We start from the raw sequence: 18,977 nt of genomic DNA, 5'->3' as shown, positions 1-18,977 counted from the left end.
CGCTATATCTGGATTCGTTGGGTGGCTTTAATCTGAGCTGATTTTTGGGCTGGTTCCTATTGTTTGGCCCCTTGGAAAATCCCTTACTGAAACTGCCACGAGCTCCCTTGGCACCCATAGTCGTTCTGCTGCCCTTTTTATCTGTCCATCGCTTTCCAAAATTTTCTCCCTTCTGTTTATTCTGCTGATAGCAAATCCTAGCTTTCCATATCGCTTCATCCATGGTCTTCGGGTTGTCAAATTCGATTCTTTCCCTCATTGCCTGGGGTAGACTGCTAACAAACCACTGTACTTTTGCCTTTTCCTCCCGAATATATGGTACATAGCGGAGCAGAGATGTAAATTTAGTGATAAATTCATCCATGGTCTGCTGCCCAAGCCGCAGATCATGAAATTCCCTTGCCTTTTCATCATAGAAACGTTCAGTCAAATATTTTTCTTTAAAGTATCTTTGAAAAGTTTCCCAAGTTATATCCTGCTCACTCACTCCCTGTACTATCTTGACCTCCTCCCACCATAAGGTAGCTTTACCTTGCAGCTGGAAAATAGCCAGCCGCGCCTTGAGATTGTGATCATACTCATAAACTTGGAAATATTTGTTCATATTAATTAACCAAGCCTCCGCTGCCTCCTCCGACTCCCCATCAAAATATGGCGGCTTGATCTTCCGAAACTCCCCCTGCAACTCTATCTGCTGTCTCTTTGAGGTTCGATGTTCAGAGGCATTATCAAATTTCTCTCCTTGAACCTCCTCCCTTCCTTCTGTCTCCTCCTGATCAGTATGATAACCCCATTCTTTCGACACACGTGTTTGCTCTGGACTGGGATTCGACTGATGCTAGTTTTGTTTATCCGACAAACTTTTCAGGATCCTCTCCTGTTCCATGGTTAACCTGGCGTTGTCCTCACGCAGATGGGCCATCTCGTTCTTCAACTCCTGGACTGTCTCCAATATAGTCAAATTGGTGTTGCGAGCCTCCTCCCCCAGTTGCACCCATATTTCAGGATTACCCTGAGGGTGGGTGATGGTTTCTGGCCTGTCCACATTCCTGTGAGGGGTGTTGCTCGTTCTCCTCATAATCTGTTGTCGCCTGAGTTCCCTGAGTTCAGCAGATTAGTACTTCAACAGATAAGATATTCAATAACATTGTCTGGTAGCCTTTGCTTATTCATTAATTTATTTATTTATTTATTTATTTTTCACCATTAATTTCACTATTGCGGTTAACCAGAGGTCACAGTGTTGTAGCCTGGCTCTGATACCACTTGTAATGCTTCCCATCGAAATATAAAAAAAAAACATTTACACGGAGTGAAACATATAAAAACAAAAAGAAAATTTATTCACATGACAACTTTAATTTCGAGGGCGTTCCTAAGGATTCGTAATGCTATTAATTGTTTCTTGTTTGAGATTTTAATACAAGTTATCAAATTTTGAGAGTATTTGTCTGTTCATTGTACCTTTTTCATTATTGCTCTATCCACCTGGCACCTGGAGCATGTACCCTGCTGGCATTTTCTGTAACTAGTACTCTAGATTTTACCTATCCTTACATTATGTTAGCACTGGCTTCACCCTCCAGCTGGCTCTACTGATGTGTGAAGTTAATTTGCTTTGGTACCTACCTCTGCTATGCCTGTACGCGACACGAGCAACCCGCTATTACAACTTCCCTCCTGGATTTCTTTGCCACTTCAACGGTGGGGATTGGACTCCCCAGATCAACGATCAATGTTGTTTCAGGTATGGTAATACTGCTTGAGAGTTTCTATGCAGCATTCGAACCCTCTCGATTTTATTCTAAGGATTTTTTTTGGCTCCTACAGGTCTCTTGTGACTCTACTCCTCCATGGCTCACGGTTTCCCCCAACAGGCTAGTTCCCTACCTAGGTCAATGGCTCTGCTTACTGATAGAAATCATGGTAAGCTTGCGCACCATTTTACTTTGGTATTTTGCCGTACAGTGATAACAGATGTCATTGTCACCATTTTGCTTTGGTATTTTGTTGTACAATGATAACAAATTTCATTTTTATTCTTGTTCCTACTTAATTAATGGATGTCTCCTCTACCACAGGTGCTATGCCACGTTATCGTGACCAGCAACCGGATGGGCAACCTGGCCAGGCTCCATCACCAGCGGCGCCTTCAGGGTAAGAGGAACCTTCTACAGTAGAATTAAGCGTAGAAAGGATGAGTCCGGAAAAATGGTCGAGCTGGGTTTCCTTCTTGGCAAGTTTTTGCCTGAGTTCTGTTCTAAATATAGAGATTTACTAGTTGAAATAATTCCTGTATGAGGTCACAGGCCAACTCTTTGGTTTTCTAGCATGTAATTAATTTTGTTTAGAGCAGTTCTGGCAGCAGAACCCTAGCTGGGTTTCACTGGTTATCATATCCTCTATATATGTATTTTTGTTATAGAACCGAGAGTTGAACCCTTGTGTGGGTCATTCCCAGGGTGGGTACTTGTTTGATGTTGCAATTCCATGACTGTTAATTACTCCTCCATTGTCGAGTTAATAAATTGTATGTTTCACAATAAAGTTTATCGATATAATGAGGTGAAGGTAGTCTTTCTTGTACATTCGTCGCTTGTTTATTGGAGCTCCACTAGTTTATCTGAAAGAATGATTAAATGTATTACCAACTTCGAATGCTACCTTACAGGGTTTCAATAATTGGTACTGTTTCAGGGATTGTTCTCTGTTTATTTTTTTTTATGTAATAAGCTGCCGGCTTTAAGTTGGAAACCCTCCATGGTTAAACCCTACCCTACTCATATGATTTTATGCCCTTTCTGCTACAGTCTTGCTTTCACTAGGGTTCCAAACGATTGTTACAGTTCTTATAGACTGAGTTATCTTTTCTGCGTGGACTCTAGTCTTTGCTAGCAACGTTGAACCTGAGTTTTGTTCCATTTACGTCGTTTCTTTTTCTGTGGCTACACCAGTAAAGAAAGAAACTCTACAGGTAGTCACTCAGGAGTTATAACCCTACAAATGCATGCATTTACTTTACTCTTGATGTTTTATTTTGTTTCTAATCCGCAGAGACTATAAAGTATATATCGATTTCAGTCTTGGTTCCAGAAAGCTGTTCAATATATAAGACCATGTTTATTTAACTCCTGTCTATATTTGCGAAGATTTATTCTGGCAAACTATGAGCCTGATTTTTAATTCTTATCTCTGTTTTCCGGAGACTACACAAAGGAATTTAATCTTGTATGGTTATGAATTTGAACTTGTAGGGTTATTTGTTGCCTTTATTGTTTCAGAGTTATTCTATGTTCAAGATGCAATTCACTGTTTTCCATAGACAATAAAATTTAACAAATGTATCAGTGCAAAACAAATATGTTAAACTCATCAATTTATTTTTGTACCTGAACAGAGGGCAAAACCACCTTAATTGCGCACTTGTCAACCTCCCGACCTTAGGAGGGTCCTCCTCGAGCCTTCCACCCCCAAGCATTCTTGCAAGACCTCTGTCTTCTACAAGATTTTTGGCACTTTTAGGCCTGCGCTATTTGGTCATTACCAGACTTAGCGTTTCCAGAGAGATTTCTGCTTCCCAAACCTGCGCTATCTAGTCATTACCAGACTTAGCATCTTCTGCAAGGATACGGCTCAATGAGCCTCGCTATTTGGTCATTACCAAACTTAGCGTTTCCAGTCAGATTCTGGCTCACAGCCCCCCACTATCTGGTCCTTACCAAACATAGTGTTCCCTTCTTTTCCTCTCCCTGCAGGAGCCTTTTCTTTTTCCACTTTTGACAACTGTCATACTTAATTTTAATCCTTCTTTCCTGAGGAGACACTTCAGCCATTCTCAAACTATTTTCTTTTAAATAGCAATTAGGAGCAACAAAATAGTAATTAAGAACACAGTTAAATTAAACAGTAATAACAATAATAATTACTCAGTTACACCAAACGTAACAATAGCCAAATAGTTAAATTTACTGCTGTTACTTTAAAATACTATCGCTTTACTAAGGGTATTACATTCTTTAATCTAAATAAGAAATTCAGGAAGTTAGTTGTGGGTGGACTATCTCCTTTGCCAAAATATATACCCTCTTTATTTTTCATTGATAAGATCTTTATGCATTGATAAGATCACCCTTGTTATTTTCCCATTTTGGATGATTCACAACACTTCTCAAACATTCACTAAACAACATTTCTAAAACATCCAATTTTGGGTGATTCACAACACTTCTCAAACATTCACGAAACAACATTTCTAAAACATCCAAAAACAGATGTGGGAAAGGTTAAATATCAATAATAATGTTGTTAAAAAATCATTTTAAGTTTTTCGAGGACCTCTGGTGCCTGTTATCAAGTTTTTCGAGGACCTCTGGTCCCTGTTATGGCTGTAACCATAAATGTGTCTGTAAGGGTTTTTCATAAATTATGTATTAGTAGAAACACTTTGATGGTGAGGTTGTTAGTTTTTCTATCATGTGAAATTTTAGTAAATTCAATTAAAAGACTCAATTGATCTCTTTTAAAATCACATCATAAAATCACAATAAGATTTTAGATATCTTTTCTCAAAATTTTCCAGAAGTAGGAAACTATCAATGTCACACCTCTATTTTATGTTAAGTTGACTTCATATATATATATAAAGCTATATGTTGATGTTGATATATTTTATTTGTGATTGATATTAGATTATTTTCTTAAATACTAAGCTCTAATTTTATATTGAATACAAAAACTGTTTTTTTAAAATCAACTCATAAGAATCTGTTTTTTCATGAGTCATAGGGATCTGTTTTGTCAAAATCAACTCAGAATCACCTGAGTAACACCAACACAAGTAGCAAGAAGTAGTAAATAAAAAAGTAGGCAATTATCAATGTCCCACCTCTATATTATGATACACATGTCATGTCATTAGACTATAAATTAATATAAAAGGAGTTTGTACAATATAAAAGGAGTTGTACAAATTGTAAACATGTTATTTTTACATATATTTTCAAATTTATATTTTTTTAATTATTTTTTTAATTAAAAAATAAAACCCTGTCTCTTGCGCATGTTAGAAAGTATATATAATACGTGACAGGACTATGGGCAAAATTACAGGGCTCCTGTCAGTAAGACGCTATAGAACTTGACAGGCCTATCGCCAAAATTACAGTGCTCCTGTCAATAAGAAGCTATAATACGTGACACGACTATTCCCAAAATCACCGACCAGCCTATCAGTTTGCTCAATAGAGAAAATGCTTGCTCGTTGGCGATAGGTAATTTAATATTGTTAGCGGATAATCAGCATAGATTTATTTAAGCAAGAATATTTTAAACAAGAATTTAACATTAATGGATAAGATCAAATTTTGATCCGGAGTACACATAATTTATTTAAATAATATGTTAAAATATATTTTGAAAAATATAATATTTAAATAAATAAATATATATCTATATATATATATATTTAATTATTTTACATAAAATTACATATTAAGTTATATGAATAATTAATTGAATAAATATATATATAATATATTGTTTAATTTTTTAGTATAATAAAAATTAATTTTCTATTTAAAAAATGTTTATATATATATATATATATATATATATATATATATATATATCAACTCCAAATTAAAAATAAACATACTTATATATCACCTTTACAATAAAGAATCAAAATCAAAATGTAACATGAAAACATGGAACTGGATTTGCCGTCGATTTTGAACCCTATGCTCAATCTCAATATCGAAAATGTTTGCAGGTCAGAAATCGAGAAAGATAATGTAATATTGTTATCTGATTGTGAAACATATATGGCATGCAGGCACGGAAGTATATTTACTATCCATTATCACCACCCATGTTTATGTCTATCTCCACAAAATCCATAAGATCAACATATAAAATGGCGATTGACAGTTCAAATTATCGGTTGGCATTTGTTTGAACTAAACTAAATCATAAGTATCTATTCAAGTACATATATAGCATGTGAACGGTTCACAGATTATTATTTTCTCATCAAGGATGACAACCTTGCTTTAATAATATCTCTTTTCTTATGTTTCGTTGTCGGGTAAAAAACTACTGTATTATTTGAATCATATTCTTTTATTTATTTTCTATTTGAATCATGCTCTTCTATGTTTTTTATTAAGAATATTCTGGTTTCTGGTATTCCGTTGATTGGAATGAAGCTATCATATTTTTAATGCTTTTAATACTTAAAAGTATACTATTAATCTTGTGTATAACTTGGTCAGAACTTTAGAGTTTAAAAATCTTTTTGGTAGTGTAAATTTCATACGTCTAGTGTTATATAGCTATCATTTTTTTTTTAAGTCTTTTATTACGCGAAGTACATTATTAATTTTTAGGCCGATAGGCCTTCCTATGAATCAATTCAATCGTCTACCTTTTCAGCCTACGCGTGACATCTGTACACCCTTACGCTGACATTTAATGTTTCGACATACCGTGACTTCTGTAGCTCGTCAACCCGCCAAGTGACAATATAAAATTATGGTTAGTAGGCCGATAGGCCTTCCTATGAATCAATTCAATCGTCTACCTTTTCAACCTACGCGTGACATCTGTACACCCTTACGCTGACATCTAATGTTTCGACATACCGTGAATTCTGTAGCTCGTCAACCCGCCAAGTGATTCTGGTAGGCTCTGCAGCGGGGAGCAGCCGTCCAAGTCGAGAGTTTCGAGGCTCGTCAACCCGCCAAGTGATTCTGGTAGGCTCTGCAGGTGCACGTGGGAGCAGTACGACAACTCGAGAGTTTCTAGGCTCGTCAACCCGCCAAGTGATTCTGGGTAGGCTCCGCAGCTGGGAGCAGCCGGACAAGTCGAGAGTTTGGAGGTTCTTTAAATTGCCAAAGGAAGCTGGCAGCGACTTAATATCTGAACAACACCGTAACTTCAAGTAATTCAAGGACTGCAGACGACAAAATTCATCTGGCAAGATATTCAGACCAACTGGTTCATTGTTGTTGTGCAAGAAAATTTTTTCGAGATAATTCAACCTCTCAATGGACTCTGGATATTGAGAACGCGACCATCAATTTCCAACTCCCTAATCCGCACAGGTGCCTGCAATTTCATATTTTAAATTGGGCTTGACACTGGATGGCACAATTTCTGTAAGTTGTGCTAGAGCAAGTAAATTGAAAAATGCAAAACTGTAGACAAGAAAACAAAATCACATAATTACCTGGCATTCATCTGCCCAGATTGTTTCAAACTCCTTCTCCTTTATTTGTAAAACTCTTAAATTTTTCATTAAAATCCATGAAGGCAGGGAGGAGTACGGACAGTTAATCCAGCGGAGCCATATTAGTTCTGGTGGCTGAGCAACATTCAATATGCTTTCCACACAATCACCTTCTGCCGCAAGAAGCTGCAACCTGCCCGTGAGTTCCACAAGGCTTTTGAAATGTTGTGGAGACCATTCCGGGCCATCACTCGGAACAACGCTAACTCCACGCACCTAAAACACGATTGATCGATATTTATGCAAATTAGATGAAAAACTCAAAATTTACAGACAATTCACACCATAACGGCATTTCAAAATTTGATATCAGAACATTATTTTCAGTGTCACTCTAAAGCTTCAAAATACGTACAGGTGAGTGCTGATAAAGAAGGTTGTCAGTTGGACGCCAAATACGACGCCAACAGTCTGGAGGCTCTTTCTCCGCCAGGTCTCTCCCCATATCCCTGAGGTGGTCGTGCATTCTTATTTGATTTTTTTCGTCTACCTCCACAAGACACCTGTTTTGTAGATTCCGAAAACCCAGCTCTCCTTCCCAGCCAGATCCGTCCCATATTCTTATCGCTGTATCTCTGTCTTTGTGTAGAAAGAAACAAGCAATGTCTAAGAATATGTTCTTCTCCTGTTGGTCCAGACCGTCATAGCTAATCTTGAGCCTGCTTTGGATATCCGTGGGAAGTACTTTGGAGATTTTGCGCAATTCGGCTTCCCAGTACTTCAACTGTGTTTGACCATGCATATGCGCCCCAAGCACCATGAGAGATAACGGCAATCCATCGCAGGTTTTCAAAAACAAACTAACTACTTCTTCAAAACCTACATGTGGATGAGATTGGTGAAAGGCGTGGCAGCAGAAGAGCTCTTTCGACTGTTGCGGATCCAGTCCTGTGAGCTTGTATATGCACGACTCTACAATTCCCCATCTTATAAGAACATCCATATTACGAGAGGTAACTAAAATCAAGCTACCGGATGGAAGGACATCCTTAGCTGGTGAAAGTAATGCATTCATTTGCTTAATATCATCTACATCATCTAAAATGATGATAGCTTTAGAAGCTGCGAGATACCTTCTGAGCATCTCTATACCTTCATCGATGCTGTTTATCTGCCCATTCCATTGAGCCAAGTCCTTTCTTTCAATAATTTTTTGTTTGAAAATATATAACGAAATTTGCATTATATATGAAAGGTTATGAACCTCAAATCAAATTATTTTTAAACAAACCTAAAAAAACACTTACTCCCTCAAATTTACAACATTAATTTAAGAAGAAGCGCCACTAAAATGAAGAAGGAATTTTCATTTTTAATTTATGGAAACTTATGATTCGCTATGTTAATAAATCCAAAACATTCTTAATGTAAATACACGTTTAGATGAAAAAGATTTATATTAAGAATGTTTTGGATTTATTAATATAGCGAATCATAAGTTTCCATAAATTAAAAATGAAAATTCCTTCTTCATTTTAGTGGCCCTTCTTCTTAAGTTGATGTTGTAAATTTGAGGGAGTTAGTGTTTTTTAAAGGTTTGTTTAAAAATAATTTGATTTGAGGTTGATAACCTTTCATATATAATGCAAATTTCATTATATATTTTCAAACAAAAAATTATATTATGTCAATTTGTAAGAGGCATATGTTTTTAAATAAAAAAACCACATTAACATGAACAAAACAATTATGATAATTAACAATATTACACATGTAAGACATTTATACAAAGAACAAAACAACCATGATAATTAACAATCTTACACATGTAGGATATCTATACAACTAGTGTTCACCAATTCTAGTAAGTGATGATACTTACCATGATATTACACCATGTAAATGATCTCATAAATGTCCAAATGATCATTGCCAATTGTAATAGGGTGTATTGCAAATCATTAAATAATCATCGTCAGTTGTATTATGGTATATTGCAACTCGTTTTAATTTATGAGTAAAGTGCTTAATCCTTATTACAAAATGGGACTAGATTTATGTCATTAAACTTAGAAATCCCTCTCATCTATATTTTAGTAATTCACAAAACTAAAAAATTCCTTCTCATCTATATTTAAGTAATTCATCGTTTTCCACAAACCAATTAAGCCTTTCAACCTTTTCAGCTTATTTTCTTATATCAAACATTTGTGCAAGGTTTCAACCAATTAACATTTCATTGAGTATATATCTACAGATCAGTGATTTTGGGATCAAATCCCACAAAGCAATTCTATACCTGCTCTTCAAATTCCTTCAAGCTTTTGAAAGTAAAACCAATAAATTATCAATATAATTTTACAATAATTAAAAGCAATCATCCGTTAGACTTGAACCAACATCTCTTCTAGAGAAATTCAACAATTCTAATTTAATAATCCTATCGGCCTCTCTTTGTACCTTTTGGGACAATTGCTAGTTTATATAACTTGGTGAAAAATTTAGTATCGGTTCCAAGTATTATATAGCAAGTAGATATAACATGTTATTATTATTTTTCATCAAGGATAACAACCTTGCTTTAATAATATCAGAAATCTTATATTTCGTTGTCTGGTAAGAAACTACTGTATTATTTGAATCATATTCTTTTATTTATTTTCTATTTGAAGCATGATCTTCTATGTTTTTTATTATTTTAATTAAGCACATTCTGGTTTATTGTATTCGTTGATGGAATGAAGCTATCATATTTTTTAATGTTTTTATTAATTAAAAGCACACTTATCAAATTCCAATTTGAATTTGAATTTGTTATGCAAAAATATTAACTACTTAAAATTCAATACGAATAAAATTTGGCAATATAAATTTTATAAATTTTAATTATTTAAAAAAGATATTTATATTATTATTTTTTATCTTTTTCAACTAATTATTTATAAACTAAAATAATTAGAAGTACTATAAATATATTTAATATTATATAATTTTATTAAAAAAACTATAAACTTATATTATTTTCTGAAAAGAGTAACTATTTCAAATCATAAATTTTGATATTTAAAATAATTTCATTATTAATCATTAATTAAAATCTAAATTCCCGCTCATAAGTTTAGTATTTCCAAGTGGATCTTGTTTAAAGCACATTTTCAAAATTTGATTTTGTTCTTCTAGTTAAATGCTGCATATTCTACTCCTTACTCATTCTAAGCCGGGGAAGCACACCCAAACCTTAATTCATGGTCTTCGATTTTGCTACTTGTACAAAACATATTTACCAAATTTGAAAAAAAATGTGTTACACGGCATACAAGACATAATTACCAAAATTGAAAAAAAAAATATGTACAAAACTCATTATGGAAATGATTTCAAATTATATATCTTACAAATATTTATAAATAGGAATTTATTGATCTTTGTTACATAAAGTTATTATTTAAGTATAAACTTACTATTTTCTACCATATTTAAGTATGAAACTAATTGTTTTTCACAAATGCAAATTTTCTAATATGCAATTTACTATTTATATACTTTAATATAGAAACTTGAGCTTTATATAAAAATTATATATCTTACAAATATTCATAAATAAGAATTTATTATTTTACTAACTATAAACTTATTATTTTCTACCATATTCTAATATGAAACTAATTATTTTTCACAAATACAAATTTTCTAATATACAATTTATTATTTATATATATTTTTAATATAAAAATTTCAAATTTTTAAATATTAAACTTAAAAAAAAAACTTCCCAAAATTATATCACAACTATAATTTTTTCATATAGATTTTTTTTATTATTTATTATATTAAATTTTATATTCACAAAATTCTTTATCAACTTCCATAATTTTCTGATATACCATTTTCAAGTTATTATAACTTTTTTAAATATACAAAATTTTGTTTTTTATTTTTATTTTACAAGTATTAAATTTATTATTGCCCGAACTTGGTAACAATGCTTAAAAGTATATTACTAATCATCAGAATTTTAGAATTTAAAAAAAAAATTGGAAGTATAAATTTCAAAACTATGGTGTTATAGCTATCATATTTTTTAATTCTTTTATTATGTGAAGTACATTATTAATTCTGTATATAATTCCGTGAGAAGTTTAAAATTGAAAACGCGTTTTGGAAATGCAAATTTTAGAAGATTTTTTTTTTGAGATGTTGAATCAATATAAGCCATTTGGCTATATAATTTTAGTCATTTAAACATATAATTTAGTTAACAATTACATATATTTAAAAGATAAAAAAAATAAAAATATTCAAAATATAAACTTATATTTTATTTAAACTACATATATTTAAAAGATAAAAAAAATAAAAATATTCAAAATATAAACTTATATTTTATTTGGAAATTTAAATTTGAAATAAAAATCTTTTTGATTCCGAAAGACAATATAAGTTATTATTGATGAGAGAATTTAAATTTGAAATAACAATCCTCTTTGGTTTAGAGAGACAATTTTAGTTATTATTCAGAGAAAATACAAGTTATTATTGATATTATTGATTTGAGTATCATTTATACTTAGGATTAGGATTTGAATATCATAAAAAAATTTGAAAAAATAAAGGATAATATTAAAATTGTATTATTTAAAAATAAAATGGTTTTTTTTTATAATCTACACCTATATGTGTGAGAGGTTAATTTTAAATAAGTAATAATTTTTGGTTTAAAAATAAATTGTATAATTAAATAATTAGTTTACAATAAAATTATCTTTTGTTTTTTAATTATACGCTTAACAAATTTATAGTAAAATTATGTTTTGTGTTTTAATTATACTCATAACATTTATAGTTTGAAGGAAATGTGTTGGAAGAGTAAAATTATGTTTTGTGTTTTAATTATACTCATAACATTTATAGTTTGAAGGAAATGTGTTGGAAGGGGCCGTAGAGGGGTTGGTTGAGAGAATGTTTTCCTATTTTGTTTTCTAGGGAACTTTTATTAGGGAACATTTTTTTATTATGATAGAATTTTCATTATGTCTTCTTACTAAAGGTGCCAATAATATTTATAAGGCTATCTTATTTATTGAGTTCTATTTTTTAATATTCAAGCTTAATTTAATCACTATTAAATAGAGGATTGTAAACATGGATTCTATATTTCTTATTTTGTCTATAGTTTCAGGTTCTTTGTGCCCTTGATTCTCTAGTGTAGTTGCCAACAAAGGTTTGGCCATTTACTAAAATTATATGTCCCTAAATATGTTATTGTTTATGAATTTGAAAAACCCTATGTTTATGATCATCATCACCTTAAATCATCCTTCTTCTCTCTTCTTTGGATTGGTTTACACAGGTGTAAAGTTGGCTCACGAAAAATTGGTCGAGGTCCAAAATTGCAGGGTCCAAATTCACATGTGTGGAGTAGGGTTCTGGTCTATAACAATAGGGTTGGAATACGAATATCAGAGTGATAGTTGCATGCACACATGGTGTACCTTGCAGCTAGGGTGTTGCAATTGCATAAATTGTCACTAGATTCATGTGGCTGAGACCTACGGTATTTTTGATAGTTGACTGTAGGCTTTGATAGCTGACTACAGGCTTGGAAATTTTGTTCTGGTAATATCTATATATTGGGTTGTTTGTTTGGTTGGCTTTGCCGGATAATATTGCGATTGGTGAATTGTATTATTGCAATATCTCTTTGTTGATCATTTTATAAAAATCTAATAAGAAGAAAAATGAAATAGTTTTCCCCCCTTGCAGTGTTTTTCCCTAGTCGCTGACTAAATCATGGTGTCTGTATTTGTGCATGTGTTTGTACTGATGTTCCTTTTGTTATTTCACTACATAGTTGATGTTATTATTCTTTCTACACAATTGCTACTATTGTTATGATGATATGGGGTGAATTCCATGTAAAATGGTGAAAATTTTGTTAATGAAATTTTATAAAGGGAATAACAATACTTCCCTAAGAAAAATAAACATGGTGTCTGAGCTGGGTTGAAGAAAAGCCATTGAAGATCACCCATGTGAGGACACTATTGATGGAAGCAAGAGGAGATGGCGAAGACCTAAAAGAATGATAGAGATTGAAGGAAGCCCTAGGCAATTTGGTTATTAGGGTGTGATGGATAACATGAGGTTAGGTTTTGGAAGAAATGTTGAAGTATGATAAGGGCTTGAGTTATGTAGTCTTGAAATTCTAACATGATAAGTGAGAAGTTGTTCCAGTAGTTGTGACAGATTTAGTGTAACCCTAGATGGGCTTGTCTAAATTAGGCCTGGTTGTTGATGAATATGATTAGAACTTTTGAAGGAAACATTGTTATATGGATAATGGACCATAATAACTCTTGAAGGTTGGTTCAATAGGGAGTTGATCAAATCTCTTTAAAGATATTTACCTTTTAGATATATTTCTTCACGACATTATTCTTTCTTATATTTGTTGTTTTGATCCTTTCTTCCGAAATATTTGAGTATTTGAAAACTCCTAACCTTCATATGAGATGTGATAAGAAGATCCTTCTTGAGGATCACCCAATATGAAGAAAAAGAGAACTAGTGTAGGAAGAGAAGAGGTAGTACTGGAAAAGGAAGAGGTACCTCATGAAAGTTTATGCAAAGTTGAAAAAGTAGGATAAAATAAAAAAATTACAATATGAAAGTGTTACAGTTGCTAAGGTGTGCTACAATTTGATAAGGTATTTGAATATTACAAGGTATGTATTATATATTGTTTCAGTATTATGATTTAGCTGCAATATTGGATGGAAAGTTTACCCTCTAGGTATGATGAGAATATCACCTTTATAAATGAGTTATGCATGCTAGTCACATATATATGAGCATGCTTGATTTTCGATACATGTGATATATTGGTGCAGTCAATATTTAGAAAGTATGTTACATTTCATTAGACATGTTGTATTTGTTGAAATTATAAAGCAGGCTAGAAACATTGATTTTGATATATGGTGACTTGATACAGTTTCTAATGCTTGTAATAAGCATGGCAACCCTTATAATAATAAGGTTGCAACAATACTGATACTTATTACTTTTTGACTATCTTCATATTGATATTGATAAGATTTTGATAAGTTGGAATTCCCATGATAACTTAGGAACGTAGTAAATTTGATAATGTGACAAAAATGGATGCCTTGACTTGATGATTGTGAAGAAAAATGGTTGAGTAATGTGATAAGGAAGTGATGTTGTGATTATGATTCTCAAAGTGTGATGATACACTTCTTCTCTACCCTAATTATCTGACTCTAACCTTTGATAAATGTTTGTTGACATTTTCATATGTGACAATGAAGCAGTTAACGACAAATTGTCATGACTATGATGTATATGTACCTGAAAACCTTATAAACTTTGACTCCATGATCTGATACTTTTCTTGATGCATGACAATGTTATAGGCAGGTTAATATCTTAATTGATGATGATTGGAAATTCTTCTCATTTAGAGGGAGTGACTCTCCATCAGACCCCAAAATCTATTATTATTTGCAATGCATGATTAGAAATCGCTTGATTGAAGAATGAAGCAATAATTATGGGCATGGGTACATGATCATATAGTGTTGAAGGTATGTCATTATAAAGTAATTTTATATGCTACAAACTCACTGATGGCCCTATGGACCCCTTGGATCTTACTCCAAGTGATCCTCATGTAAGGAAGAGACCATAGTGACTTCATGATACATCTCAAGATGCTGAGAAATATTTTCTGACCAAAAAGGTCCTTTAGAGAAGGATAGAAGCCATGCCAATACCTGAGAGATGGTGTAAAAATAAGCTCCATCATTCTCACCAACCCTTCTACCTTTGAGTAATGTGTGACAAAATAAGTTTTGAAGGATGTGATAGTTGAAGAATATGAATCAGTTGTGACTAATGATGTATGAGATGTGTTGGTATCCTAAAATGCCCTATTTTCTACCCCATTTCCATCAAAATCAATCTCTGTTTTATCTCAATAAAAGACACTTCCTTCCTACACTAGTACAAGATAGTTACCTATTCCTACACATGCTCATATTTTATATTAAGATTTATTTTAGCACTTAATTAATCATTTTATATGGATTTCATGGCTATTTACATATCTCTTGTAACTCATATTAATTTCCTAGAGTAATCATGGAAATCAGTATTAATTATGAATGAGTATGGCTAGTGTAGGTAGATTCTTGCACTGCCACGAGGACTATCTGAGATTTTCGAGAAGCCAAATCTTCCACTAGGATGGGTTTGGATCCTTAACTCCAAGTTTATTTGTTGATGAACTGAAGCAGGATAATAGGTGGCACGCAGTCAGGGAATATTTTCCAAAGTTAGGTTACGACAAAGCAAGATTCATGTGTATTATAACTGTTAGCCAAGTTTGTAATTTCGGTTTCTAAGTCTATTTGACTGAAAGGCCTGAACAAGAAATGTCTATAATTAGTGAAAATGGCTAGAGCCAAAAGGATATATATAATATAGATATAGGTAGGAGGAGGCTGGTAGAGAACCATTGATTTTAATTTTTTTGATGTAATCCAATTATCTCCTTAGCTCTGGAGCTGGACTCCTTTGTCATGTATATTTCCTTAATCAAGTAATACAAGAGACTTACCATGATTTGCATACACAATGTCTAGTTTATCTTTGATGTATCTTATGAAGTGCTAAGTTTTTTTGTTCCTTAGAATGGGAACGAGCTGGTTGGCTAGGGCCCAACCAACCTAGCTCGTTTATGCCTCTCACTTTTATTATTCAGAAAGAAGGTGTGGATATTTCATTTGCAGTTGTGTGATGTTATAATTTTTATTTTTATCTTTCAAGTTTTAATTTAAAATATCTTTTGTAGTTAACATGTGAAACAGATCCATGGTTTGAGAATCAACTTTGTTTACTTTGTTTATGAGATATCTTCCTTGCATTTCTTTTATTCTCAATATTTTTTTTAACTTATTTTTTATTAGATCGTGCAAAGAACCCTTTAATGCATGAGTGCATGGTGTTGCCTGCACTTTGGTTTAATCATTCTTTTGCAGTGAATAGTGAATCACTTCTATGCATATTATTTCTAGTTATTACACAAGTAAATGAATCATTAATTTAGTAACTATCTTCAATATTAAAAGTACATATTTAAGACGACCTGGAAGTAGTTTCATAAAATCATCATAAACATATTGTACTTGAAAAGAACATAAGCATGTTTGAATGGGTTAATAAAGTTAGATAACACATGAAAACCAATTAGACTACTATTTCATTCTTTTGAAGTGCTTTTATTTCATGAAGTTTATTTCCTTTGCAAGGTTTAATGAATTGAAGCATTTCCTTTTTCACAGATAATTAACTTCATAATTGTGTTTACAGTTGCAATTATTTTCCAGCATATTTGAGTATTTTCAAAAGTAATTTGGAAACTAGGTGAAGGAAGCTCTGCGTTGGTGTGAGAGCTGGTCTCTTGTCACAGAAATAGAGTGCTCTAAGACCTTAGGCTTAGAGCACCTTCACTAAGACATAAGTCTTCAGTAAGGGAGGTCACATATACTTTTGCACATAGATACTGTAGCTGCACTAGTGGAAGTAGATTGTAATAGTGCAAGGATAGGTTGTTTGTGTGGAAGGAAGATCATAAGGAAGATAGAATTTTGCAAGGGTCCACTTGTCAAACTATTAGTCATCCATCTGAAGATGAACATAGCATTTCATTTTAGAATTTAAGGTTATTTCCTTTGTGTGGAATTTCTTTACTTGATTTACATGCAAATTATCTTTTACATTCTAGCACTAGAGTTTCTTTGGTGTTAATTACTTTTCCGATTGTTTTCTGTCTAATTCTGCAAAGCATTTCCTTTAAGAAGTAGGATTAGAGATAGGAAAAACTCATACCATTTATGGCATTTCCTGTGCTTCATCTCTAAGTTTAAAAAACCCTCGGGTTGACTATTAAGTTTTGAGGATTTTGCTCAAGTGAAATTCCTACACCCAACATTTTGGTGCCGTTGCTGGGGAAACAATTTGAATTGGTAAGAGTTTTCCATTTTTTTACAATAGGGGTAAGTGTGCTATTATTTTCTCTATAGTTTGCTTCTATTGTTTTAAGGAATTTATAGTTACCAATTTATTTTTTGAAGCTTGCAGTTTTTATTTCAATTTTGTTTTGTCATTTTTTGAAATGAATGCCTAAAAGAGGTAGGGGTCCAAAGCCCACTAGGGACCAAAGAAACACTGACAAATCTGAAACCAAAAATCACATTAGTCCTTCTTTTGCAGGCATAAAGTCCAAGCAAACTCAGACTCATCATGCAGGAATAGTCCACCTAGGCCCTGGTAGTAGTGGTTCAGGGGTGACACAACCCACAAAGGGGAAGAAGGGGACTGTTGGAATCCATAGTCAGCCTTCTCAACCTGTTAAGAGTAGTTCGGGTGGAAGAATAAAAATTACAGATATGGAAGACCATGCAGAAGGAAGTGGTGAAAATCATGTAAATGAGGAACTGCCACATTTGGATTCCCGCTTGTGGATCCTGATACACAAGTACAAATGAAAAACATTTCACCATCATCTCTTCCTCATTTTTATGGTAAGGTACATGAAGACCCATACTCTTTCTCATTTGAGTTTGATATTTTGTGTATGAGTTATCATTATTCATATGATGCCGATAAGTTAAAGTTGTTTCCTGCAACCCTCAAGGATGCAGCACTCCACTGGTTCATGGGACTAGTAGGAAACACTATATCTTCGAGGGAGCAAATGAAGAGAGTGTTGTTGTCAAAATATCAGGAATATTGTACAACTAGAGGTATTCAAGATGAAATCTTTACTATTGTGCACAATGATGATGAGACATTAGAGGACAACTTGGAGAGATTCATGTATATCCTTCAAAGGTCAAAGCAAAAATTTGATCTAAGTACCAATAGAACCTTGTTCTTACGTGGTTTCAATGATGGTGCTAAAAATAATTTAAATCTGTTAGGATAAGGGGATATTTCTCAAAAGACTTTTGATTAGATTTGTGACTTGTGCAGGGGATTCTCGAGCAATCAATATAGATCTAGTAAAGGAATTCGGAATAAAAATAGAAAAAACGAATCTACTAATTCTACGATTATTGGATTAGAAAACAAAATGGACAATATGAAAATTGAAATAATGAATATTGTTAGTAAACAAATAGACTCTTTGAAGTTTCATCAAAAACTTGTAGAAGAGCAAGAGATATTGTCTATTTTCTGTCCTAAATGTAGAAGAAAGCATCCTTTAAGAGAATGTCCTCTAGACATTAAAGAAACTAATAAATGTGTAATTTGTGCAGATAACCATGCTATGGATAAATGTCCCTCTATACCTGGGCTGAAAGTTGTATTGGACGAGGGACAACTTGAAGCCGAGTCATTGCATGCTATGGGAACAAGAAGGAATTGGTGTCTGGTAAGTGTATGTATGGTTCCTGAATCTCCGCCACATTTTTTTGGTTATAATGCACATTCATATTCCTATCCTAACATTGGTCACTCTCAACATTGGAAGCAAGGGAATCAGTATCTATATGGACAACCCTCCCAATACTGGAAACAAGGATGGAGAGGGCCAAACCATTCACATAATTCCTGTCATGCACCTATGAAATCATACCCTCCTACATATGCACCTTAACCAATGCCTCAACCATCATTTCGTCAGTTGAGTCAACCTATGCCACCATTACCGTTACCTCCA

The 18,977-nt window shown here is 33.0% G+C and overlaps 1 protein-coding gene across 1 annotated transcript in view; it reads right to left on the bottom strand.

Annotated features, from left to right (window-relative positions):
- Positions 1-838: 838 nt before the first annotated feature.
- Positions 839-18,977, bottom strand: part of LOC149224475 (disease resistance protein RPV1-like) — a 42,360-nt gene continuing 24,221 nt past the window's right edge. The window contains exons 2-6 of the mRNA XM_089388190.1: positions 7,644-8,399; positions 7,229-7,504; positions 7,041-7,107; positions 6,642-6,918; positions 839-1,100 (exon numbers count right to left, since the gene is read on the bottom strand). Of these exons, the coding sequence (XP_089244316.1) occupies positions 839-1,100; positions 6,642-6,918; positions 7,041-7,107; positions 7,229-7,504; positions 7,644-8,399 (1,638 nt within the window). The remainder of the gene's footprint in view (positions 1,101-6,641; positions 6,919-7,040; positions 7,108-7,228; positions 7,505-7,643; positions 8,400-18,977) is intronic.

This window comes from Pinus tabuliformis, chromosome Q (assembly GCF_031772625.1).
Source record: "Pinus tabuliformis cultivar Carrire ecotype Pingquan chromosome Q, CPIR1, whole genome shotgun sequence".
Taxonomy (NCBI): Eukaryota; Viridiplantae; Streptophyta; class Pinopsida; order Pinales; family Pinaceae; genus Pinus; species Pinus tabuliformis.
Note: the sequence above shows the minus strand (reverse complement) of the source record. Positions and strands in the feature narration are given on the sequence as shown.